The sequence below is a fragment of the Mytilus trossulus genome, chromosome 1, assembly GCF_036588685.1.
Source record: "Mytilus trossulus isolate FHL-02 chromosome 1, PNRI_Mtr1.1.1.hap1, whole genome shotgun sequence".
In the NCBI taxonomy this organism is placed as follows: Eukaryota; Metazoa; Mollusca; class Bivalvia; order Mytilida; family Mytilidae; genus Mytilus; species Mytilus trossulus.
In genome coordinates, this window is record NC_086373.1 from 101,016,971 (window position 1) to 101,044,333 (window position 27,363).

The following is a 27,363-nucleotide window of genomic DNA, read 5'->3' on the forward strand; positions in this document are numbered from 1 at the left end:
TTCACACCATAGCGTTAGTAGAAGTAAATAGAAATCTATGAAATTTAAACACAAGGTTTATGACTATTAAAGGAAGGTTGGTATTGATTTTGGGAGTTTTGGTCCCAACAGTTAAGGAAAAAGGGGCCCAAAGGGTCCAAAATTAAATTTTGTTTGATTTCATCAAAATTGAATAATTGGGGTTCTTTAATATGCCGAATCTAACTGTGTATGTAGATTCTTAATTTTTGGTCCCGTTTTCAAATTGGTCTACATTAAGGTCCAAAGGGTCCAAAATTAAACTTAGTTTGATTTTAACAAAAATTGAAACCTTTGGGTTCTTTGATATGCTGAATCTAAAAATGTACTTAGATATTTGATTATTGGCCCAGTTTTCAAGTTGGCCCAAATCGAGGTCAAAAATTAAACATTGTTTGATTTCATCAAAAATTGAATAATTGGGGTTCTTTGATATGCCAAATCTAACTGTGTATGTAGATTCTTAATGTTTGGTCCAGTTTTAAAATTGGTCTTAATTAAAGTGCAAAGGGTCCAAAATTAAACTAAGTTTGATTTTAACAAAAATTAAATTCTTGGGCCTCTTTGATATGCTGAATCTAAACATGTACTTAGATTTTTGATTATGGGCCCAGTTTTCAAGTTGGTCCAAATCAGGATCTAAAATTATTATATTAAGTATTGTGCAATAGCAAGTCTTTTCAATTGCACAGTATTGTGCAATGGCAAGAAATATCTAATTTCACAATATTGTGAAATAGCAAATTTTTTTTTAATTAAGAGTTATCTTTCTTTGTCCAGTATAGTAAGCAAGAAATATCTGCAAGAATTTTTTTTAATTGGAGTTATCTTTCTTTGTCCAGAATCAACTTAAATCTTTGTTATATACAATATACAATGTATATTCACTTTTTACTACCAACTGATAAATTTAAATAATCTTTACCATTCAGTGATAACAAGCAGTTTTTTTACATCTTAATATTTCATGATGTATTTAAATGAGTAGTAATTGTTGCAAACTCCATTAGAATATTTTAATTGAAATTAGTTTTGGAATAAGGGAAAGGGGGATGTGATTAAAAAATTGGGTTCAATTTTTCTCATTTGAAATTTCATAAATAAAAAGAAAATTTCTTCAAACATTTTTTTGAGAGGATTAATATTCAACAGCATAGTGAATTGCTCTATGAGAAAACAAAAATTTTAAGTTCATTTGAATACATTCATTCTGTGTCAGAAACCTATGCTGTGTCAACTATTTAATCACAATCCAAATTTAGAGCGGAATCCAGCTTGAATGTTGTGTCCATACTTGCCCCAACCGTTCAGGGTTCAACCTCTGCGGTCGTATAAAGCTACGCCCTGCGGAGCATCTGGTTTAAATATTCTTACTATAATATCTACAATATTTATTTTTAAATTTCTATTGCAATACAATATCCGGTACCTGTTTCAATTGTTGGACGACCGGTAATCTTAAAACTGCAGTAAACACTAAACGCCATACGTTGTTATCCTTTTTAATGGTTCGAGTTAAAGTAAATTATAAAAATGTTGATTTACAAAAAATAAAAGACAACGGTTCAGGATTAAGAATATCTAATTGTTTGTATTAAACCATCAATTATAAATAATAGGATACACGAATATATGTATAAGACTGTTCAAAAATGCCAAACTGGTTTTTGCAACGTTCATGTTGCTTTTATTTAGACAATACCTTGGCAAATATAACCTGACAATACCATGGCCAATTTTGTTTTCCGTGAAGTGCAAATGAGTTTAATGTCCCATTAAGAAAAGCTTTTGAATGCAATGACAAAAAGGTTGATAATTTTCAGGGCATTTACAGTGTTTATTGCAATGGTATTGTCAGACTTTTTACTATAGTATTGTCATTTTTAGTTGTCGTGGTATTGTCAGTTATTGTTGCCGTGGTATTATCAGTTATTGTTGTCGTGGTATTGTCAGTTATTGTTGCCGTGTTATTGTCAGTTTTTGTTGCCGTGGTATTATCAGTATTGTTGTCGTGGTATTATCAGTTGTTGTTGCCGTGGTATTGTCAGTTTTTGTTGTCGTGGTATTGTCAGTTTTAGTTGCCGTGTTATTGTCAGTTTTTGGTGCCGTGTTATTGTCAGTTTTTGTTGACGTGGTATTGTCAGTTTTAGTTGCCGTGTTATTGTCAGTTTTTGTTGCCATGGTATTGTCAGTTTTTACTGCCGTGGTATTGTCAGTTTTTGTTGCCGTGGTATTATCAGTTATTGTTGCCGTGGTTTATGTCAGTTTTTGTTTTCGTGTTATTGTCGTGGTATTGTCAGTTGTTGTTGCCGTCGTATTTTCAGTTTTTGTTGCCGTGGTATTGTGAGTTATTGTTGCCGTCGTATTGTCAGTTTTTGTTGCCGTGGTCGTACGTTTTTGTTGTTTTGGTTTTGTCAGTTATTGTTTTCGTGGTATTGTCATTTTTTAAGTGTCATGGTATAACTATCAGTGATTTTGGCCATGGTATTGTCAGCTGTTTTTGCCATAGTTGTGTAAGTTTTTGTTGCCATGCTATTGTCTGTATTTTGTTGTTGGCATTGTATTGTCAGTTTTTTTGGTCATGACATAGTAAGTTTTTTTTTTGCTATGGTATTGTCAGTTTTTTGGGGGCCAGTGTTTTAATTAGTTTAAATGTTTGACCATGGTATTGTACTTTTTTGCAATGGTATTGTATTTTTTTTGCCATGGTATTGTAATTTGTTTGCCATGGTATTGTCAGGTTATTTGCCAAGGTATTGTCAATATATTTGGCCAAGGTATTTTAAAAAAAAATGACATGATATTTTAATTTTTGTTTTGACATAGTTATATCAATTTTTTTTTGCCGTGGTTTGGTGGTTTTTTTTTTGCAACAATATTTTCAGACTTTTGACGTCATGGTATTGTCAGGTTTTCTTCAACTCATGTTTTGATGCTTCGTTTTGCCTCTTCAACTTCAGTATTTAACTTGCATAATTACGAAAAACGTTATGTTAAATGTTAAGCAACAATCGTTTAAATCCCGTTCCTTAACATAAAAACTAACTTTTATTTTTACATTAAGATTAGAAATATCAAGGTAAATAGAATCATTTGCTAACAAGTGAATAATTTATTTCAATCTCAACTTTAATTGAAAACTATGTACACCTTATAATTCACACACGTATCAACAAGTTCTATATATCAACAAGGTTTTACAGAAATAGTTTTAAAAAGCCTTCATTAAATTTCAATAAATCTTTTTAATCGATTTGTCAATACTTTCAAAACTTGACGACAGCATAGTGCATGTGCCACTTAATGCGCAGTTACATCTCTGGCTTTGTTTTCTGTTTAAACACAGCACCATATCAAACTTCGATCTGAAAATATATATATATATATACTAGTTAACAAAAGAAACGATACACTACTTTGAAATAAAATTGATCAAAAAGTATTAAATATAAAACAAAATGAGATACACTTTTTTAAAAAGCTTTCATTTGCAATGTATGCACATTCAATAATGAAAATCAAAAATTGTCGGAAAGTATCTAAATTCCGTGAAAACCATCATAGGGTGCAAATTAGTTTTGCGGAAAGTTGAATAAAAAATCCACACATAATTTTCTAAGTACTAAATAAAATATCAATTTTGTTAAAAAATATTCAATATGCTTATCAGGTTATGTTCATGTTGTAACTAATGGGTTGAAATATTGTTTTTTCAAATTTTTGGGAAAAAAGTGTTTTTTGAAATCTCAAAAAATGCAAATTTTTTTTTTTTATTTTCGTCTCAAATCAATGCTTTAGATATGAAAACAACACACCGTAAATTTGAAAGCTTTCGGATTAGTTTTAAGATTGTTACCGCTTTTTAAATATCACTTTACACATACTGTCTATGGTAAATCAGTTGATAATGTAAACATTTTTACGATTTCTCGTGGTGCCGAACTTTTCTTAACAAATAAACGAATAAACTGTATGATTTTTAAAAACAAATTAATGGCAAACACTGTCTTTACCTTTAAATGAGAGGTTGGCATCATTAGTTGGAACTTCTGTTTTTAAATTTGTCGTTTTATGTAAACTTTGTAAAAAAACAAAAATTCGCGAAAAAATGTCACGAAAGCAAAAAAAAATGTTTTTTTAAACGGATTTAAATTTCCATAATGATTAAATATTACTACCTTTAATATTGGTCCAATGAACGGAAAACTTTATCTTTAATTTGTAAAAAATGTCTTGTATCGTTTCTTTTGTTGACTAGTATATATAAATATCATTTATAGCAAGGAATCTGACAGATAAACATAAAAATAAATAAATGCTTCTTTTTTTCAAGAAAAAAATATACATATGGGTGATGCAATACACTAAAGGATCCAAGGTGCCTTTATCGCTCATCTGCCATTCTTGTATAAAATCAATATAATGCTTCAAGAAAATTTGGGTTGAATGGTAACTGTGAAATCTTTATGACTGATAAGTTTTGATGAACCGTGTTTTATCCCATTCGATTATATATTTAAAAAATATCAACATTTTATTGGGAAAGGTCATCTTGTTATAAATTATTGTCTGTTTATTTAGCTAAAAAGATTATTTATTCATAATAAAATGTTCATATTGAGGGGTTTTATTAGCTGAGGGTTCAACAATAAACATATAAAACTTTCTTTTGATTCGACACAGCATAAAACAAACAAATTGATGAGCTATCCTGTACGATTACTGAATTAAAGAAGTAAAAATACATGTACTTTTTATAATAAATATTTGTTTTCAGGGTGTACACTTTCTCCTCTAAACCCACGACACCGGGTGAGAAGACCCCCGATTTATTGATTCGGTTCCAGGCCGTGTCGAGAACACAACCATGTGTTCAGTATCGGTTTATGTCCGTGCATTCCCGGACGAGGTTACATCAGGTCCGAAGATATATAACCAAATACTTCAAAAATGTCTACGAAGGTGGTTTTATCTTCTTGTGCAAAACCAAAGAGATACTGAAGTCAGATGAAAGTAAACTAACAGTGTTTGATATTTTACCGAAAATCCCCGAGGTCAATGGTCAAACACTACAAAGGTGTTTCCAGTACCCAGACGTTCAGTATAAGAAGGTAAGGGATAGAGAGTAAATTTGAATAAATGTTTGAAGTTGAGTGATTAAGGTTATATGAAATTTTATCACATTTGGATCGAACTCATATGTTATGGTTATTTGTATAAATTACTTCTAAGATAGAATAAATTGTTTATTATAAAGTTTTAATCCCAAGCTTTGTGTCGATTTTGTGAACAAAGAAACTACGAATCACAAATTTTTCACTATTGACAACTAGAAACGTGAACGGGTGCTGTTGTGAGCGTGCAGTGTATATCTAAATCTCCGTCAATGGCGTAACAACAAAAATAATTACCGAGAACTTAAATGAAGTCAAATACATATTGTAGTTATTGATTCATATGACGTCCTTGGATTTATAATAGATTTTGATATGATTATTCTTGTTCAAAACTGTAAATGACCCGAATTAAATATACTCTTTGTTCAAATTTATCGCTTGACAGGCAATTGAAAGATCAATGCTCAACTGGATTGAAGAATTTAGTATCTTAAAACATTTTCGGACGAAATTTTAAACACATTTAAAATGATATAATGTTCTATGTGTCATTAAATTTACAAACGTACATATGCACCAATGTTTTGTCATTGTGTTCCGAAGAAAGCGTTTTGTTATTTACAAAACAAATAATGTAGAAAACAGTGTGTTTAAATATAAATAAGATAATTTCATAAATATAAGTGCAATAATTACACATCTGACTGTATAATAATAATATCTGGTTTATGATTCTGACTGTATAATAATAATATCTGGTATATGATCTGACTGTATAATAATAATATCTGGTATATGATTCTGACTGTATAATAATAATATCTGGTATATGATTCTGACTGTATAATAATAATATCTGGTATATGATTCTGACTATAATAATAATATCTGGTATATGATTCTGACTGTATAATAATAATATCTGGTATATGATTACCAATGAGACAACTTTCAACCAGAGACCAAATGTACGTGGAGGTTAGCAACTAAGGATCACAGCATAACCCTCAACAATAAGCAAAACCGATCCCGCAAAGAAGCTATCAAAGGTCCCGACTTCACAAATGTGAGAACACTATCGATCTGATTCGTGTTAAAAAACTAATAAACGAAAAAAAAATCAAATATAGTACTATACAGCAACAATCGTAGTAAAAGATCTTAACTACTGGCTCCCGAAGTAAGTCATAGAATATGGCTGGTTTAAACGTGTTTGCTGGCGCATAACGTTTCTTAGATCAGTGTTATAACAGCACAAGATAAGAACAAACTATAAAAAATAATTGAATAGGTGCTTATCTCGTCAGATTAACGCAGAGCACAGATCTGAAAGAACTCGCAGTTATATTTAGCTGTCTTTTAAAACCCCACAAAGGCATTTATGCAGTATATTTGCTTATTAAAACAGGTCTATGTTATTTGTATCAGATACATCTCCGCCAAATCTTTTCTGTTTATTGAATACACATGTTCAGCTATTTTAAATCCATAGCAAAAGAATTGAACACATCTCATTGTAAACGTAGCAAAATAAATACCTAGATACCTGGATAATATATATATATATATATATTGTCTCAGCTGTCGTCTGGGCTTGATAAACTGTGAGCTCCATAGAACGTATAGTCTCGAAGTGTTCCTTCATTGAGCAATACACATGCACTGACTGCACTTCTTCCAGAAATAAGTCCCTTGACTCTTCTCCACATGTTGTCATCCGGGTCATATACTTCTACAGCATCAGAAGTGGTGGCACCATCATATCCACCAATCACATAAATCTGACCGTCTAGAACAGCAGCTGCGAAATTACTTCTTCCAACGTGCATGTTTTCAAAATCCCCCCAAGCTTGTCGGCGAAAATCATACTGTTCAGCCGTTGCCAACCTCGAGCCACCATCATATCCACCTAAGGCTATCAGAAAGTGATTGAATGCAATTAAAGCCACGCCACTACGTGGGATATTCATCTTTTCCAACAATGTCCACTGGTCAGTTAGTGGGTTGTAGACTTCTGTAGAATCGAGACATGTTAGACCATCAAAGCCACCAACAACGTAAAGTTTATTCTCGTAACAAGCCGTGCCAGCGTCACTTCGGTTGTGCCACATCGGTTGTACCAGTGACCATTGATTACGTTTGTAATCATATCTGCAAGAACAGGAAAGCGACTGACGTTAATATGATATAAACGGTATACGTTTACTTTTTGGGACACAACCAGCATAGGACTACTAGTTTATCAAATTTACCCTTATTCTAAAACTTACATGAATAAAATAACAAACTTTAAAGATAGGAAAAGTTGATTTTTTTTTATTTATTAATAAAACATTTCTAATTTTTAACTGAAATATCATGATACACACAAACTCTATTAAAGGAATGACTGTAATAATTTTCTGTCTATGAAGAAATAACATAAAAAATGTTGTGCGCGTAGCGGGTTAGTTGTGAACCACAATTTTTTAAAATGTTATTTCGAAAAGACAGGACAAATATTAGATCTACGGTCATTTCTTATAACTTAATTCTAAATTCCGTTTTAAATCGGAGTAAAACATGAAAAAAAAACGTTGATGACGTCGCGGTCATATGGCAAAATTATGTCTATGAGCTGATAAACAAAACAACGTCAGTCAATTAGAAGACGCGTTACATCCAAAATTAGATTATACATGTTTAACTTTTCTGTCTATGTCGAATTAATGTAAAAAAAATGTGCAAACATTTTTGATGTTATTTCTTTATATTTTAATTTTGGATGAAACGCGTCCTCTAATTGGCTGACGTTGTTATGTGTATCAGCTCAGACATAATTTTGACGTCATCAACTTTTTTAATGTTTTTCTCCGGTTTCAATACAAATGGAATTTTGAATAAGATATTCGAAATAACTTAAATAATGTAGTGCACACTGGTTATTCAGTGTGTACCACATTTTTGATGTTATTTTACCATAGACAGAAAAAATATTACAGTCATTCCTTGAATATATCCCGCTGAGGGAACAACAACATTTTGGACGAATCATATATTGAAATTTTTAGTGGTTCCGGAGTCGGTTTCACGGATGAATGCTAGATCTGTTATTACAAGGTTTCATACCTCAAAGTGGATTTTTGAGGGTTATGGCTTAGACCTTGTAGGAATAAGGGAAGAAAAAAAAACCATGGAATTTACGGTTTCTGAACAATTACTTGAGTATAAGTATATGTACCGATTATCAGATTATCTGCATGTTGATATCGTAAAATATCAGCTGCGAGACATGATATGAAGCTTTTTGTCGAGTGAGCGTAGCGAACGAGATCAAAAAGCCTTCATATAATGCCAAGCAGCTGATATTTTACAATATCAATATGCAGATAATCTGATAATCGATTTATCGGGCTATATTTGCGTGTTTCGGAAGTGTTTGCTTTGTTTCGCCAGCACACAAAAGATGACTTGATAAGTTCAGGTCAAAGTTATTAACGTCGGTTCAAACATTATGACGTCGCTGATAAGTCCGGGTCAAAGTTATTAAGGTGGCTCGGCCCTTTAACAATGCGCATATTTTAACGCATGCTCTTACGACGAGTGCCTTGGAAACGGTCGCTTTCAGGGGTCTTCTCAAAAATAGCGTTGACGACCTTGGAACGCGGGCGTGTATGAAAGCACCCTTGACGATGTAAACAAGTGATGCAAAACGTTCTTCAAAACAGGAAATACGAACGGTCAGACATTCAGAGTGCTTTCTTCATTTTTCGCATAAAAGACTAAAAGGAGAGAAATATACGTGATTTAAGCATATTAACATTAAAATATTTATATTTATAGGTTTCATAACGAGTGAGAATTAGATATCGCTTGATATCAACTCGAGTTATTTAATTTCAATATAATAATAAACGAGCCTGTGGCGAGTTTGTTATTACTATTTAAATTAAATAAAGAGAGTTGATATCAAACGATATCTAATTCCATCGAGTTGTGAAACCTATTTCTCTTATGGTAAACATGCTTTTTGTGCTTAATAAAAAAAATCCGCGAAACGTCGACCCAGTCGCTTGAACATAACTGCATTGTGACGTCATATGTCCTGTTCGTCGTCAATCTTCAACATAAGACTTTTTTAAACATTTTGTACGCTTCAGAATGTAATAATATTTGAATAAGAATATAAATTAGGTGAAAATTGTGCGTATTTTCTATATTATTGAAGAACTCGCTTATCTCCGTTGCAATGGAGGAAATGTACATCATTGTGACCTTTAACTGTCAACAATGACCTAAAGAATAGCCAATGAAAATGCCGCAATATCGTTTCAGGAGGTTTCGTTGGCCAATCAAATTAACGCATTTTTCGTATCACTTTTTCGTATCACACTCCGGACAGTGTGATACGAGAATTATCTATTCATGCGAGAAATAGATAACAGGCCCCAACCATAAGAGAAATATAAATACTGACAAAGTCAAATGTATGACTGCGTCGACGGTGCCGCTTCGCTCCAAAAACGAATTCTCACCTTACACGGTCCATTTCGTACCAATCTTTGAATTAAATATCGGTTGAATATTAAATGATGTCTTGGAGATTTATTTTTGAAAATGTTTTGCCCATGACGCAATGATTAACTTTGAACAAATAATAGCGATGTAAACAATTGCATGTCATCGTACAGCTTTCAAAAACAGGTAAAACCCGTATAGTATGCTTTAAAGGCATCGGGGCGGGTACTTATCAAGCTATCCGTTTGGCGTTTTATAACAGTTTGTTTCTGTCATAAATCTCTTTAATATCTTTATTTCCAGTTATTTTTATGGGTTTAATTATTCCCCATTATGCGATATATTTTTACACTGCAAAATTTTGTTAATTATATATAGTTTTATATTTTTCATTTTCCCCAAAACAAATTTGAACATTTTCATTTAAAGACTTGTTTACCTTATCAATAAATGAGCACGAACATCATCTGATAAACTTTCTCGTATCACAATTCCATAATTTCCTGAACACTAGACTAAGTCCTATAATGTAAGACCTCGGGGACAATGTTTTCTATTTTATGATTTTTGTCTATTACTTAATTTGCTTATTGTTATTTTGATGATTTGCAATATTCTGTTGTATCTATCAATATGTCAATCGAGTTCAAATTAAATAAAAAAGAAACATCATTAAGTGAATCAGAGCAAGTGTTATTATTATAATAGACTAATGGATCCAGCAACTTATTTCACAAAAATAATTATTGGTTTTCCTGCAGAAATAAAAGGACACTTCAATAATTGGCTGTTTTCCGCCTTTTCATGAAGATGAAAATTGATTAATCGGGGCGGATCCAGCCATTTTAAAAGGGGGTTCCCAATCCAGGACAAAAAGGGGGTGTTCCAACTATGTGGGGTCCACCCCCGGAACCCTCCCCTGGATCCACCGCTGTCAAAAGTAACCGGGACTGGCCTAGTATTCCGACCTATGATATAATTCCTCAATACTGCATGCTTTGCGGAGGACCGCAAAATTTTTGGTTACAATGTCGGAATTTTTCTAGGAACATCCACAGCGTGTCGGGCAGTCACAAACACTACTAAAGACTTTATATATATAAATCTATACTACTACTAGGTTCAGGAAAAGTTTGGATGGTAATTTTTAAACTCCGCCCTGTACACAGGAACGCTATATTAGCCGGGCAAATTTTAACTTCTATCTTAATTTTTGACATGCTTTTTTAAAAGGTAAGATAATAAGGAAAGTTCTTGATGATGAAAATAATTATAGTGGGGTAATGGCATTGCGGCAAAAAAATGTGAATGACAATTTTGTTTGTGAACACGGATTTAATGGTCTTTGATCTTACCGTGGCAAAGAAATGTATAACTAATCTATGCGTGATGATAAAAGGAGATGATGTGTTTTTATTTATTATATTGAATTTCAAATTTGAACTTTGGTGGATAGTTGTTTCATTGGCAATAAAACTACATCTGCTTATTTTCAAATCTTATGTTTAACATAGAAATATGACTAATCTGACAGATGATCCCTTGATTATACAGGGTGCTCAAACAGCTGGATGTATACATACGAAGCCTCGTAAGGTCAAAAGGGGGAATTTTGCCTATACATGTACCAAGCATAATTGTTCACTCATTCTTACCAGCACAACAACAATATGGCAGTCCATATATCTAGCTCATCTTACTTTGCATAACTTACATAATTGATACTTTTCTATATGTTCTCATCCGTATTATGTTTGAAATATTTGCCAGTGACAATTCAGTATGAACAAATTAAATATTCATTATGTGCAATAAATACAAAAAAGTAATTTCTTGGACTTTTATTTGTTTGACTATGTGGTATATGGTTTTATTGGTAATCGTACGAGGACATAATTGTTATCTTCTATGTAAATTGGTCTTCGGTTTAGAGTTGCCTCATAAATAATGATACCCCATCTTCCTATTTTTATACACAACAAAACGGAGTTGCAAAGGGTATAATGTTTTTGACCCGTCTGTCTGTCCGTCCGTCAGTCAAGTCTTGTTTCTTGTCATCACAACTCTCAAACAGAATTTCATGAAACATTTTTAGATAATAAGGACGTACTCATGTAGATGTGCATGCCAACAGGAAATTACGATTCATTTATTTTTTCTAGGAGTTATGCCCCTTTGAACTTATTTACTACAATATAGCACTGTAACAGTTTCTCATCGTCTCTCAAAACGCACATTAGAATTTTTGAAACCTTTTTAGATAATAAGGGCATACTATGTAGATGTGCATATCGACAGGAAATTATGATTCATTTTTTTTCTGATACCATTTTTTTTCTTATTTTATTCCTCCAGTGACAATGTGGGAACTGACTGCCAAAGTGGGACCGGCTACAGTTATTCGCAATGTTATCAACCAATGAGCCTGCACCCTATGTCAAGACTCTCTAACAATCATCCCATCAACCAACTATTTCGAAACATATTTAGAATTAAGAAATAGACAAATCCATGAAATTAGGTTAAGTTCAGATAAACCCTGCAAGACAGACATTTTTGTTTTTTATTCATTATTTTGTACATAAATCACCCATTAGTTTTCTCATTTGAATCCTTTTAAATTGTTCATTTGTCATTTCGAGGCCTTTAAAACCAACTATGCAGAATAGGTTTTACTCATTGTTGAAGTCTGTATGGTGACCTACATGTATAGTTAATTCTGTGTTGTTTGGTCTCTTGTGTCTCATTTACAATCATATCACATCCTGTTATTTGATATTTTAATTTGTTACAATATATTTAATACACCAAATATACATGCTTGATTGATTGTTGTTGCTTAACGTCCACCAAATATACATGAAGATGACCTATTGATTACACAATATAGCATATGAAAAAAGAGGACTTACTGTTGATCAATGAACCATACAAATGATTATGTGGTCCATGATACATTGTAATTGACAGAATTGTAAACTACATGTATTGCACACAAATAGTTTATCTACTACATGTACCTTTTAGTATTCATTAAATGAGTATATGCCGACCATGTTGACGACTGACAGTCAATGGTATACCATATATAACCTCCTGAAAACAGGCGTAAAAAAAGGCTCAACTAAATCAAATTTTTGAAACGTTATTGATTTTATTCCTCAGATGTCTCTGAGATCAAATTTATAAAACATGTATTACGAATGTAATATTGTTAATTTAAATGTTCTAGTATAAATGTAAGCATTGTTGCCATTTAAACGTCATGTACATGTACAATCATAAGCTGATCAGCTCTATATCTTCATAATTTTTATTCTCCTTCACTGTTTTTTTTATAAGACTCAATATATATATATATGATCTTTATTCATCATTGGGACAGGTAGGTGAAGCAGGTCCTTTTGATTGCATTGTTTAAGGATTTTGACAGCACTAAGGCATATACATGTAGTTCCAATTTATAGTTGACCTCTGCTCCTCAATTGGATTGTGGCAACACATATTGCATATACATGTAGAATGTTGTTCTTAAGTTTCAGCACTTTACACATAGTTTCCGGTTGCAAGGCTAGATGATACTGGCTTCTCATCAAATTCTGTCAGTACTGTGCCAATAATTCCAAGTAAATTGAACATTCCAAGATCACTCCTTCTATTTGCATGTACATGTAAAAATGTACTTGCAGCCTGAAATTAAATATCAGAGTAATTCTGTCAGAAAATCAACAATTATTGACATTCAAAAGCATACAGATGAAACTAATTCATAATGAGAATGTGTCCATAGGACACAGATGAGCAGCCCATGCATGTAAAGAAGAAAAGAGTGACACCATCCAAATTTTTACTTTATCTGAGTTGTGTTGTAGTAAGCATTGCATATAAGTATCACACTATTTGAATAAAGCAAACTTGTGTTAAAGAAAGGAACAAAACTTTAGCTATTTTAAAATTTGTAAAGGGGCATAACTCTAGAAAAGTAAAAGCAACCCCATCAAAAATTCAAACTTCATGTGTGTTTGTTGGTAACAAGAATAATGTAAATATGCATTAATTGTGAATTTTATTTAGTTTTAATAATATTGGTAGAGGCAAACTGAAGTTAGAGAACAGAAAACAAATTTCGGACGAACATGCAAGTTTGATAAGACTGACAATGCAAAGATAATTTAACTTAATGCCCCTGCCACTATGGTGTAAAAATAATGAAGAATTTGTTGTGATCAATAACGAGCAAACAAAATATAATTACATGCACAACAAGTGTAAATATTGATTTTGTTTCTATAGGTTGAATAAAGGCTTCTTGCTGTTCGGCTGCCTTTAATTTTGAAAATGCAGCTCATGCAGTCCTCATGAATAAATTATGCTGAGTCTTTTTGTACCCTATTTGGAATATAGGATACACAAATTTTGTATTTATTAAAAATTACTATTCACAAAGCAACAATTATTTTCAACTCAAAATACAGTCCCTGGCCAAAAGTAGTTGTCACCTGCATTTTTTTGCTACATGTATATCATGTAAATATTTTAAATAAAAACACATTACTTCAAAAAAATATTTTGAGGGCATTTAAAAATGTATGGTTGATTTAATTTATATCTACGAGAGCTTAAAAGAAGTAGAATGATCTATTTTAATATGTGTTTATTTGATAATAGGTTTGTTTTAAGTGTTTTTTGTTTTTCCTTGAGAACGCATAAAATATTTTTCAATAATTTAATTTGATTGATTATATATAACAAATTTCTTAACAGAAAATAATGAAAATGAGACTAAAAAAGAATAAAACCACAATATACAAACCTGTGACAATACTGCTTCTATTGGTACCAGGTTGCTAAAAATCAATCCAAAATGACCCCAAAATATTTTTTTTAACGTTGTTTTAAATACAATATATATATGTTTAAAAGATGTACAGATGTATTGCCTCCTACTGTAAAGGTTATCATTTACAAATTAGGCCAATTATGTCATATTCTCAACAAAAAAAACCCAAGTCAATCAAAACCCTTGAGAACCTTAATTGATTATTATTAGAGGGGGTGGACAGGGGTAAGGAGACAGGGGAATGAGGGATCAGAGAAAAGGGTTATCTTGGAAATACATGTTGTCATTTTTATTTTGTCTTGGAACAAGGAGATGGAAGTATTGAAGTAAGAGGAGAAAATTTTAGGGTAAAAGGGAAGGGAAATATAGTTGGGACAAGGGAGTAGAAACTGCGCATGCCCTAGGGAAGTTATGGGGTACCCTACATACATATGACCCTAACTCTATGTAACTTGGCTACGAAATTAGATTACCAAATGATGATTAAAAAAGGCTAATTCATTGACACTAACAGTAGCGTAAAAACGACAGTTGTGGTGGTTCATAGTAGCTAGATGTCATCCCCTCCTCTTCGTCCGTTTGCACACGGATATCTCAAAACGGGCCAGACATGTTTACAAATTGCCAGTAAGGTGAAAATACTTAGATAAACACATAAATAAGATACCAGCTATAACAATTAAACATGGAACAGAAATTGAGCTCGTACAAGGTCTCAGTCGCAGTGCTTTTCAACAGTAGCGAGTATTTTGAGACAGCCCCCAAGTTTGTATTTTTCGTGATACTGGTAACATTTGGCTGCCTAAAATATCGAAATATATGTTTTCTTATGCAATAACTCTACCTTCATCGTTGTATATTCACCACAATGTCTGTTATGTATGTAAATGGTCGTATTCATCAATGTAGTATGCTGCTCGGCGTGGCGACCTTGAAATTCCTCTGGTCCGATAATGGCGCCAAATTAGAGGGAAGCAACTCGCGCCAGACAAAATTACCGTATTTCACCTAAATAATCAAAGTTTCGCTTCTTGATAACAAACAGTCATACGATAATCACATTTATATTCAGCCATCGTTTATTAATATAATTTCAAACATTATTTTATTTAAGCCACCAATAAAGAATTCACAATTAAGTAATTAATGGACTGCATTGAAATCAGACCTTATGGGGTAGAGGGGTTAAACAAAAGCTCGTAACTTTTTTAAAAGCCTGGTGACCCCCATTTTATTTTACCTTAAAATGCTCGAAAAGTTCATAGCTTTGACATATCTGTTTTTAAAAAAAATCTACCGGGAAAATTTTACGAAAAATCGATTCAATCAATATTTTTTGCCTTAAACTGAAATTAGAAAATGCAAAATTTAGACATAAATCTGAAAATAAAAGGATTTTTCAGTCAAAAACAACAACGGGAAAGGTTTACATTTCAAATTCTAATGTTTTTTCACATAAAAATCATACTGACTTGGTTTTAAAACTCTTTGAATTTGATGTAACCGTTATTGTTGTAAGGGTGGACATGTTTGGAAAAAGGGTCAAAATCGCACATTTCGCTTCAATTTGAGGGGAAAACGAGCCTGGTGACCCCCTTTTTTCTTTGCATTTTTGGATTCAGCATAAAAAAATCTACAGAATAAGTGAAAATAAAAAAAATCTACCGGGGGTCACTATTGGGGTGAGCCACCTTAAGGCCGGGTCAACGTATTGACATGATACGGAATAATATTAAGAGCTGAACAGAGTGATATAGACAGAGGGACGACCGATAAGTATCTTTATAAAATTGTACCACAAGGTTCAATTACAATACAAAGAAGGTTTGGATTTATGATGGGTATTGACTTCTATTTTGCTTTACTCATTGTTGAAGGTCGCAATAGCAATTTTAGGTGCTCACATCACACGGCAATCATCAAAAATCTCCTTTTTTGCTCATAATCTTTTCTAGTGTAACTTAATTAAAAAGAGAAAAAAGCTCCTCATAGCCTGAATATCCCATCTGTCAATAAACATGTCATATTCTATCATAGTCAATATTTTATTGTTTAGTGCATGAAACTCATATAGACCAATGGACTGCATGTGTTCTATAACGGCGTGAACCAAACTGTGCAAAATATTGTTTGTCCTTTTCAAAAAGTATTCAAAGCGAAAATGAAAGAGGAGAAAGTCAATAGGATCTTAATCTATCAATATCAAAATTAAAGGATTGTCTGACGGCATTTAAACTAAAAGAATTATTCAAATAAAATTATTAAGTTTAAATATCTGATATATACACACGTTGCATATTACCACAAAACACAGTGAAGCCCCAACCAAAACTGAAACATATACACAATACTTATTACCACAAAACTATTTTTTTTTCTAATCGCGTAAAATCGGCAACAAAGATAGGCGGGAATTCTACTTTTTCTAGAAAACAGAGTGTTTCCTTAACGGAGAGTTTTTCAGACTGAATGTGAAAAGATGAGTAAATTTCAGGTACTATATACTGAATTTGAATCTGAACTTGCATTCACTTTCTAAACGCTGGAGTATTTTGATTATAACTACTTAATGTTTTGTTATACGTACCAAAATATATAATTTAGTTACCGATTGATAACATATCCAGTCATATTTACTTCAGCTATTTGTCTTTTATAATTTACGCATCGCTCTCGCCTTTATTATTTGCACCGATTTACTAGCTAATACTAGCTACGGTACCAATTTTATAAAAAAAAACATAACTTTTTCACAACTCAAGAATATTACCTTTCAACAGAATTATGTCTCTGGCGTCCGTCAAATCCACCGCATGCGTATATAAAGTCATCTACTGCGCATGTGCTGACATAACATCTTGCAAGGTGCATAGGTCCTTTCTCTTGCCATGCTCTTTTATCTGGATCAAAGCACAAAACACTGTTCAAGTATCTAAGGCTGTCAAATCCTCCAATCACATATATTAAATTATTCAAATTAACGGTTCCATGGTACGAACGCTTTGAATTCATTGGTGGAACAATAGAGTACCAGTGATCAACGTTTTTGTCATACGTTTCCACTGTGTTAACTACTCCCTCGCTTGACCAACCACCAATGGTGAATATAACACTTGACGGTACTCTTGGCCGTAATAGTGGGTCATCTAACGAAACTACAATGGTCTTTGTTGTATCTTGCAAGTCCAAAAATTGCTTAGCCTTTTCAATTGCTGCCATAGATTTTTTCGATTTCCTGATAGTTTTATTCTTTTCGATGACATTTGTAATGAATTCCCGTTTGCAAAACGCTAATCGGACTGCTTGGAATAAAGTTTCATACTGGTTCCTCCTTGACACATAACTAAAGTCGACCCATCTCTGAATGGCCAAATATACTTCACTTTCATCTTTAACTAATAGTTCATCATCCTCAAGTATATCTTTTAATTCAAATATGTCCATGACTACAAATTCTTGGCTATTTTTCACAATTTCACCTAGATAAGACAATACATACTTCAAAGCTTTCATTTTCAGAACTTGACAACTGTAAAATCTGGCAAATTTTAAAATTCCTAAACAGTTTTCTACACACAATTGTTGCAACAAGAACTCGGTACATTCTTTCAAAAGTCCAAAAATGTGAAATCTGTCGGCGGCGGCAAATAAGTCTTCAAAATTATCTTCATTTATGTCAGCTGTCCGTAAATATCCGTATTCTATAATTTGCTTCATCGTTTTAGAAGACACACCTGAAATACTAATTTCTTTGTTCGTTTCATCATTACCGTATTTGAACAGAGAACGAAAATATTGACTGCAACTTGCCAGAACTACTCTGTGAATTGGAAATCGGATATTTATTTCTTCTGGAATAGTTATAACCGCATCACAAAAGACCTTGCTCCGCCTTAGTTCATTTAACTCTGTAATGAAATCGTAATCCACCAGATCCATTTTTTTATTTCCTGTCGGTAAAAATACTGTCGCATATTCCTACATGTTTATATATTTTCGGAAACGTTTGACGACTGTGACGTCAGTTCTTTCTTAACTCAACATCTTCGCGCTAAATCAAAGGAGATGATACGTAGCAAATACCGTCAGTCGTATTGCCTTTTTAAGGAGTAAGTTTTTGTTTCACTGCATATTTCTTCTATATCGTTAAAACTTTCTTCATTATATGGCTTTTCGACAACGGCGCTATGTCGTTTAATTTGTCTTGTAATTGTTTCACATTGACTATCAAGGTATATCTTCAGCCTATTTTATTGAAGGAATGAGTTTCGCGCTTTGTTGAAGGCGGTACGGTACGGTGACCTAAAGTTGTGCATATCAATATGTATATATCACAGCTTCCGTAATCCTAATATTCAATATAAAAAAGATGTGGTATGATTGCCAATGAGACAACTATCCACAAAAGACCAAAATGACACAGACATTAACAACTATAGGTCACCGTATGGCCTTCAACAATGAGCAAAGCCCATACCGCATAGTCACCTATACAAGTTGGTTGTCATATTGTTTGAAATTCGAGGACATTTCAGGTTATTAAAAAGAAATTCTAAAGAACAGGTTAACATAGGAATCGTCCTTCTCCGAATATCAGTGCTTATCACAAAAGCAAAATTCATACACATTATAATTGATATGAAAACAATATATTGAACAAGTTCAAAGAGGGATAACTCTATTTATTGATTGTTTTTCCCGTCTCTTCTTGAAGATTTTATGTAGATATAGACTGTCCAAACAGTGTTATTAAATTGATGGCATTGTTTTTAAGCAGTAGGTTTACAAAAGTGTTGTCGCGGATTATCAGTATTTTATTATGCAGCCAGATAATTCAACACTTGATCTGAATATTGAAATACTAGTAATTAACGATTTGTAACGAGATATAAAAATGGGAAATATTTTCAATTAGATACTTATTGTGTGCATTGATACTTTTAAACAGAAATGAAATTTTATTGTATAAAACAGTTTAATATTTCGGAGCAGTCAATATGAATAATTTTTCGTCAAAATACATATACTTTAATTGAAGATTGGTCAAACACGGTTAGTCCTTATGGATTTTAGATGCTATACATTATCATATCGTTTCAACTCTACCTGAACTACGTCAAAGATTTGTAAATTTAAATAATCGTCGTTTTCATGAATAAAATCTGTAATTGAGGCAATAATATCGATTAAAATATCTGAAAATTTCACAAACCATCTTTTTTAATCAGAGAAATCTGATTGCATGGATGCTTATATTTCAATTCAAACTTTATTCAGTATTTGTGAAAATCCGTATTTCTTTTATGGTTGCATGGTTCTAAATGGAAGTTGTCTTATTCTAATCTCACACAACGCTTGTCTGTTTTCCTACTATTTCTGTTCAAATTTTTTTTCTGTTCCAAAAGAAGTTTAAATTGAGAAATACGTTAGGTGTGTTCCCTTATCGGATTGATTTTTATGTCCCAGCCGTTGAGGAGGGGGCATTACGTTTTACACTTGTCTGTCCGTCCGTCTGTGCATCCTTTCGTACGGTCTTGTATGATGATGGAAGTTTTTAACGACATTAACTGGCTTGTAAGGGCTCTCACGAGTACTATACTTGCCAGATATATTTAAAACGTATATCGTAGGTTTATATTAGCGATGTCTTGGACAAGTTCCAGAATAAGCGCTAATCATTATCTTGTAACATAGCTATTTTAGTTGGAAATATTAATTATATCGAAAATTGCATTGTTAGCGCTCTCATTTTTACAATTTTTTTTTATTAAACTAATATCATAGGTTCATATTAGCATTGACATTTTAACAATCATTAACAGTGCCGATCATTTATCTTTAAAAGAGAACTGCCCCTTGGAAACATTAGTTATATGGGGGAAAATCTTTGACAGCAGTCTCATTTGTACAATTCATGTCAGAATTTTATGAAACTTTTAGAAACTTTGAAAAGGTCGAACATCATTGACGTTCAATAATTAGAAAAGAGTTAAACCACTAGGAAATATTTAGTATATGGAAACTTGCCTAATGAGCTCTCTAATGTGTAAAATTCTTGCCAGATTGTTTTTAATGAAATTTAAATTATAGGTTCAAAAATCAGTGCCGATTAATTATTTTTAAAAGAGTTATGCTCCTTTGAAATATTGATCATTATAAGGAAAATTCCATTGACAGCGTTCTTATGTATACAATGAACTAGTATATATTTGTTTAGGGGCCAACTGAAGGACGCCTCCGACATTGAAGACCTGTTGGTGACCTTCTGCTGTTGTTTTTTCCCATGGTCGGGTTGTTGTCTCTTTGACACATTCCCCGTTTCCATTCTCAAGTTTAATTATTGCCAAAATTGTACGAAACTTATATCATGGGTTTAAATCAGCAATGTCTTTGACACTGTCGAAAACAAGGGATGATAAAATATTTTCAACGAGTTTTATTCCTTGCCCTTTTGCCTTTGATAAGATCGAATATGTGCATGGCGGGAGACTTTGGAATTCTGTTCTTTTATTATACTTAGTACTGCGTCCTTTGCTAAGACCCACAACATCAATTTTAGTGTCTTTTGAGTTTATCCGTTCGGGGATCAAATGTACGACCATTCGCACTCAATGTGAGCCCGTCCCTCCGAGATTTTACAATATAAAATGTTATGCCAAACCTCTCTTTTCCTTTAAAAAATCAACCGATTTTTTTCATTAACAAATTTGTCAGTCTATTTCAAGGGCACAGATAACATATTTTTGTTATTCAATCCCATTCACATGCTTACACCGAAGATCCGTCAGAAGTGTACTTATTGATACTTCAGATTTGGCGAACATAGTTTTTTGGTTTTCAATAAGCTTGTGCTCATGGATCGGTACTTTTGTCTTTTGTCTAAAGTTTTTTTTCTGTTTCGTGCCGATTTGATAAGTCTAGCGAACTCCATATGGTGTTTATTATATTGTGCTGTTACTTCTTTTTTCAAGTTTATGGAAGGATGGAGCGCTCACAAACTTTTTTTAGCCCCGCTAATCTCTTTATATGTCTGTCCACAATCAGGAGTTGCAGTTAAGAAGATATCAAAGATTGCTGTTTGTTATATAACTTTTAGTTTATTGTTTTGTCATAAATACGACCATCGTTTTTTAAAAAAAATATTTGAATTTTCGGTATGGGATTTTCTCAATGTTGGAGGCCGTACGGTGACCTATAATTGCTCAAATCCAAGGTAATTTGGAACCTATTGGATAGTTGCCTCATCGGTTATTATACCACATGTGATTGTATATCATGTTCAATCTATTTGTTTAACCGACCCGAGATGATCATTTATCCTCAAGTCATATGTGTCTATATTTCATTTTCATACAAGGTGTGGTACAACTATGACGGAAAGAGATTCTCTATTTCGTGTGCATGTGTGATATTTTTGTTTGAGAGAAGTAAAGTTAGCCACTGGCCACCAGAAGTTCTACGAGAGGAATTGAGTGCTAGCGCAATCGATGGTTTTGCACACATACCAACTGATATGATGTCATGGAGCGGTAAACTTGTAGGTTAGTAAACTATTATAATTATTAAATAATGATTTTCGTCTAGCAGAGTTTTAGAACCACAGTTATTAACATGTAAGTTGAACATCTGAAGACATTGATAAAACATATTGTATTATTGGATTTCTATTTATTATAAAACATAAACATCTCATTGCCCTGAAATGCTAACTTTACTCTAACAGTTTTTGCTATTATCTACAGGAGGCAGAGAGAAACTGAAAAGCAAAAAAATGAACAAGAAAAAGCATTCAAATAAGTCAACCCTAAACAATCAAACGATTTCGTATTATAGGTATTGCTTTCATATAACGATTTTTACCAGCATTCCCGCTTTTTTCTCTCGAAACTTTAATAGATAGACAGAAACTGTAACACCTCCCCCAAAAAAGAAACAAAAAACAAAAGCAAAAACAAAAAACAAAAACAAAAACAAAACAAAACAAAACAAAACAAAACAAAACAAAAACAAACAAACAAACAAACAAACAAAAAACTAAATATAAAAAAATGAAGAAGTATACACGATCTACAGATCAGTTCAAAGACCAATATTATAGATAGCTATTGAATGCGTTGTGTTGTGAAAACTTCAATTTATAAAAGAGAAACACTTATAACCGTAATACTCAAAGAGAGATCTGCAAATGATTAGCTGAAATCACCAGTCAATTCCATATATGAGTAATTGTCCTTGAATAATGATTTTTACCCATGGTTTGTGTTTTTATGGGAACTGAAGAAGTAGTGGATAGTAAAAAATAAAAATAGAAACAAATTGTTCATTTAAATAACTTACTTGACAGAAACTTATATTATAGGGTTATTGCATGAATATTGTCCCGAGTAGAATTTTATATTGCACGAGCTTGCGAGTGCAATATGTGTTCTACGAGGGACAATATTCCCCAATATTCATGCAATAACCCTTTTATTGTATAGCAATATAATATTTGAAAGTAAAAATTGATTCAAACTAAGATTTTGTCGTTGATGATGTCATGAATTTTAAAGATTTATTGCACTACTGCAATGTTCGAATTTATTGCACGCTAATTTTTTGTTACTTTCTGTGGGAAATCTTATATTGCTATGCAATAATGAGTGTTCCTACTCAATATCTTGAAAATGATAATAGTGAGATTGAAACTTCGAACATCGCAAATGATAAACAATTCAAAATCTTCATACAATATAAAAAAAGAAGATGCAGTATGATTGCGAATAAGAAAACTCTCCACAAAAGACCAAATGACAAAGGAAATTAACAATTATAGGTCACCGTACGGTCTTCGACAATGAGCAAAGCTCATACCGCATAGTCAGCTATGAAAGGACCTGAAATGACATGTAAAACAATTCAAACGAGAAAACTAACCGCCTAATTTATGCATGTACAATAAGAATGTGTCCCCAGTACACGGATGCCCCATCCGCACTATCATTTTCTATGTTTAATGGACCGTGAAAATGGGATAAAAACTCTAATTTAGCATTAAAATTAGAAAGATCATATCATAGGAAACATGTTTACTAAGTTTCAAGTTTGGACTTCAACTTCATCAAAAACTACCTCGACCAAAAACTTTAACATGAAGCGGGACGAACGAATGGACGGACCGACGGACGGACGGACGAACGGACGCACGTACAGACCAGAAAAGATAATGCCCATAAACGAGGCATAACATAAGAACGAAAAGCATTTGAATATGTAGAACATCAACAAATGACAACCACTACGATGTAAATTACAGGCTCCTGACTTGGGACTGGCGCACACATACAGAATGTGGCTGGGTTAAACATGTTAGCGGGATCTTAACCTCCTCCTAACCTGGGACAGTAGTGTAATAGTACAACATAAGAACGAACTATACAAATTAACTGAAAAAGGCCGAACTACTTAGATGGATACAAATAGAAATACATCTAACAAAAACACAGAGTCAAATTGTCCGGGTACAATTATTATAAGTATAAGTCAATTTGCCGGAAATTGTCAATCGGCTCATTATTGGAGCTGCTCCCCTAAATCATAATTGTAATCGCTATTTCAGTTGATATATAATGTTTTTTAATGTTAAGGACTCGACTTCAAATAATATCGGTATGTTCTCATTTTGAAATATGTTTCAAACATTGGACATTTGTAATCAAATAAACCTCCTGTTTCTTATAGAATGTCGCGGTACACCTCTTCATATATTTGCTGCAATCGGACTTAAAGAAGAACTTAGGACAGCTATTCATCAATTACAAGACGGGACAACAGCCAAATGCTTAACTGACCCGAGGGGGGCAACACCCCTTCACTATGCAGCAGTAAACGGAAATTTAGATATTTGTGAGATAATAGTGGCTGGCATGGGAAGTGAAATGATTTACCAGTTTGACAACTGGAAACGTACGCCACTTCATCGGGCGCTTTACAGACGTAAGGCGCAAACTATAACATACCTCATTCAACTGAATGCAGATGTTGATACAGAAGATTTCACAGGGAACAGCTGCTTAGACTTACTGTACAAACAGAATGCAAAAGACATTGAATTCATTGTATCGAAGTTAGAGACGGATTGTGTGGACAATCGTGTACAATTCTGTCTATGTTACATGTCCATGAGAAACAAGAATTTCTCACACGTCCTTCAGCTTGCGCAATCAATATCCGTTTCGTCAGAAGTGCAGATAGGAAATACATTACTTCACCTGTCTGCTGAATTCAAACTTTTAGATGTGACCAAAATTTTGGTGTCAAAAGGATTTGACAAATCTCAGAGGGATCTTACCGAATTTTTACCTTTCCATATTGCCTGTAAGTTTGGGACCATTGATCAAATCCAGATACTAATGTATCCTGAAATGGACGACTCTGATGTTAACAAAGGGCTGCAACTCTGTATCCGGCATGGCCATATCAAAGGCTGCCACGAGATCAACGTTTTCCGTCAAGATATTGTTTTAGAAGAAACAACTGTATGCATGGTGATGAGAACAGTTCAGACAACTTTCAGGAAGTTCAAACATAAATATATAGACGAAGAACCATTGAAACATTTTGAAAATATGGCCAGTATGTTACTTCCAACTATTAAATCAATACCAGACGTGTTGAATACGTACGTGTATGATGCAGCTCTTTATGGTGCTTCTGAGACGCTTATTCTTTTAAAATCACTTGGTGCTAGTTTTAACACTTGTGATTTTTCTGGTAGATCTCCTTTACACGAAGCAGCACAGTCTAACAAACTTCGATGCGTTCAAGTTCTTTTGAAAGGCGGTGCTAATCCGAATACGGTTGATTGGAGAGGATCGACTCCACTTCATTACGCATGCGGAGCAGGAAATGCAAATATTGTGAAATGTCTGATGGAGAACAAACATGTAAAAGTTAACATTAAAGACGTAAATGGTAGAACACCGTTACTGGTGGCTGCATACTACTGTAAGAATGATATTGTATGTTACCTGTTGAGAAATTGTGAACAAGTTGTAGATCTGACAGTACAAGATGAAGATGGATATGGCTTGCTGCATTTTAGCATTCATCTGAAAGAGAGCACATTTGATCTTGTCGTTGAAAAAATGTCTACCAAACCAAAACCAATGGTTGCTGATGAAAGTGTTCGAACCAAACACCAAATTCCCGATCATTCGTGGATTGGAGAAGTCATCTTTACAGACTTCAGGGCACACTTACATGATATGGATGAAAGTACGTTTAACATTCGTTTTAAAAACAAGCCAAAACGTGCAAAAAGAGTTTCCTTGAAACAAGGGTCATCGCATAACGACATTGATGTCAATAGTCAGTTCACTCTTCAAAGAAGCACTGTATCTACATTATGGACATCAAGAGAAAAAGAACAAAACCATGTCAAGAAAAAGCAGAGAAAATCACCTAAGCTTAGTTATCAATTGTGTAGTGGATGCAAACGGCTTATCAAATCTCTAGCATTGTAAGTATTCTATATTAATGTAGGTAATCTAAAATAAAAAATAAAAAAACCCAATCGGTTTACAATGTAATTATAACTTTTTATAACATTACAAGTGTGGACACAGATGAGTGTGGATAGTATGTTTGGATGTTTGACAGTGTCTTATGACAAAAGGAGTTCTATGTTTTTCCTATATGGTGTTATTTTTTGTGTGTTATTTTTTGTCTATCTGATGAGTTAAGCTTTTTTCAACTGATTTTTATAGTTCGTTCTTATGTTGTACTGTTATACGACTTATACCACTGTCCCAGGTTAGGGAGAGGGTTGTGATCCCGCTAACATGTTAAACCCCGCCACATTATTTATGTATGTGCCTGTCCCAAGTCAGGAGCCTGTAATTCAGTGGTTGTCGTTTGTTTATGTGTTACTTATTTGTTTTTCGTTCATTTTTTTACATAAATGAGGCAGTTAGTTTTCTGGCTTGAATTGTTTTACATTGTCTTATCGGGGCCTTTTAAAGCTGACTATATGCGGTATGGGCTTTGCTCATTGTTGAAGACCGTACTGTGACCTATAATTGTTAATGTTTGTGTCATTGTGGTCTTTTGTGGATAGTTGTCTCATTGGCAATCATACCACATCTTCTTTTTTTATATTATTAACTGTGTTGCACGGTGACAACCAACATGAGCATTATAAGTGTTATTTATTTAATATTTTTTTTATGTTCAAGACAGGCATGGAGGAGACAGTAATAACATTAGTTACCGAATGATTATGATAGAATATGTTCTACATCTTTGATTTTTGATACATTTTGTATCTAGGAGAGCAACACATAATAGATTCATTTTTTCACGCGTTTTTTTTTCTAAATGGGAGATGATATCTAGATTTGAGAACATGATATAAGGAGCCTGTAACTCGGTGATTGTCGTTTATTTATATGTTACATATTAGTTTTTTGTTTTTTTATTTTTTTAACATAAATAAGGCCATTAGTTTTCTCGTTTGAATTGTTTTATATTGTCATTTTGGTGCCTTTTATAGGTGATTATGCGGTATTGGCTTTGCTTATTGTTTATGTATTACAGTGACCTATAGTTGTTAACTTCTGTGTCATTTGGTCTCTTGTGGAGAATTGTCTCATTGGCAATCATACCACATCTTTTTTTATATGTATTTGCTTACTATTGGTATGGTTCTATTTATATTACTTTGTGGTGGATCGTCAGTATCATTAGTAATTTTTGTTTGTTAAAATGTCGAATTGGTCCTCAGATTGGAATACATTTATTGGTTTTAAGTAATGGTAATACCTGACATGATTCTTGAGGCTAAATGAGCTAGGAAGTAAACCTCTATGCTGATTAATATCAATTCTGTGATTATATTATCTCCTCCAAAGC

At 33.1% G+C, this 27,363-nt stretch overlaps 2 protein-coding genes across 3 annotated transcripts in view; one reads left to right on the forward strand and one right to left on the reverse strand.

The window, feature by feature from the left end:
* The window catches only part of LOC134705345 (uncharacterized), a 45,326-nt gene that overhangs the window by 1,029 nt on the left and 16,934 nt on the right, over positions 1 to 27,363 (forward strand). The window contains exons 2-4 of the mRNA XM_063564093.1: positions 4,796 to 5,129; positions 21,830 to 22,013; positions 24,193 to 25,972. Of these exons, the coding sequence (XP_063420163.1) occupies positions 4,796 to 5,129; positions 21,830 to 22,013; positions 24,193 to 25,972 (2,298 nt within the window). The remainder of the gene's footprint in view (positions 1 to 4,795; positions 5,130 to 21,829; positions 22,014 to 24,192; positions 25,973 to 27,363) is intronic.
* LOC134693924 (kelch-like protein 10) lies at positions 3,127 to 18,507 on the reverse strand. 2 transcript variants are annotated; one of them, XM_063554878.1, is made up of 3 exons: positions 17,243 to 18,507; positions 6,682 to 7,286; positions 3,127 to 3,383 (listed from the first exon to the last, which is right to left on the reverse strand). In XM_063554878.1, the coding sequence occupies exons 1-2, from the start codon at positions 18,409 to 18,411 to the stop codon at positions 6,713 to 6,715; spliced, it is 1,743 nt and encodes a 580-aa protein (XP_063410948.1). In that variant the 5' UTR covers positions 18,412 to 18,507; the 3' UTR covers positions 3,127 to 3,383; positions 6,682 to 6,712. The 2 variants fall into 2 exon arrangements, with proteins under 2 accessions (XP_063410948.1, XP_063410938.1); XM_063554868.1 differs by having other exon boundaries at positions 6,674 to 7,286.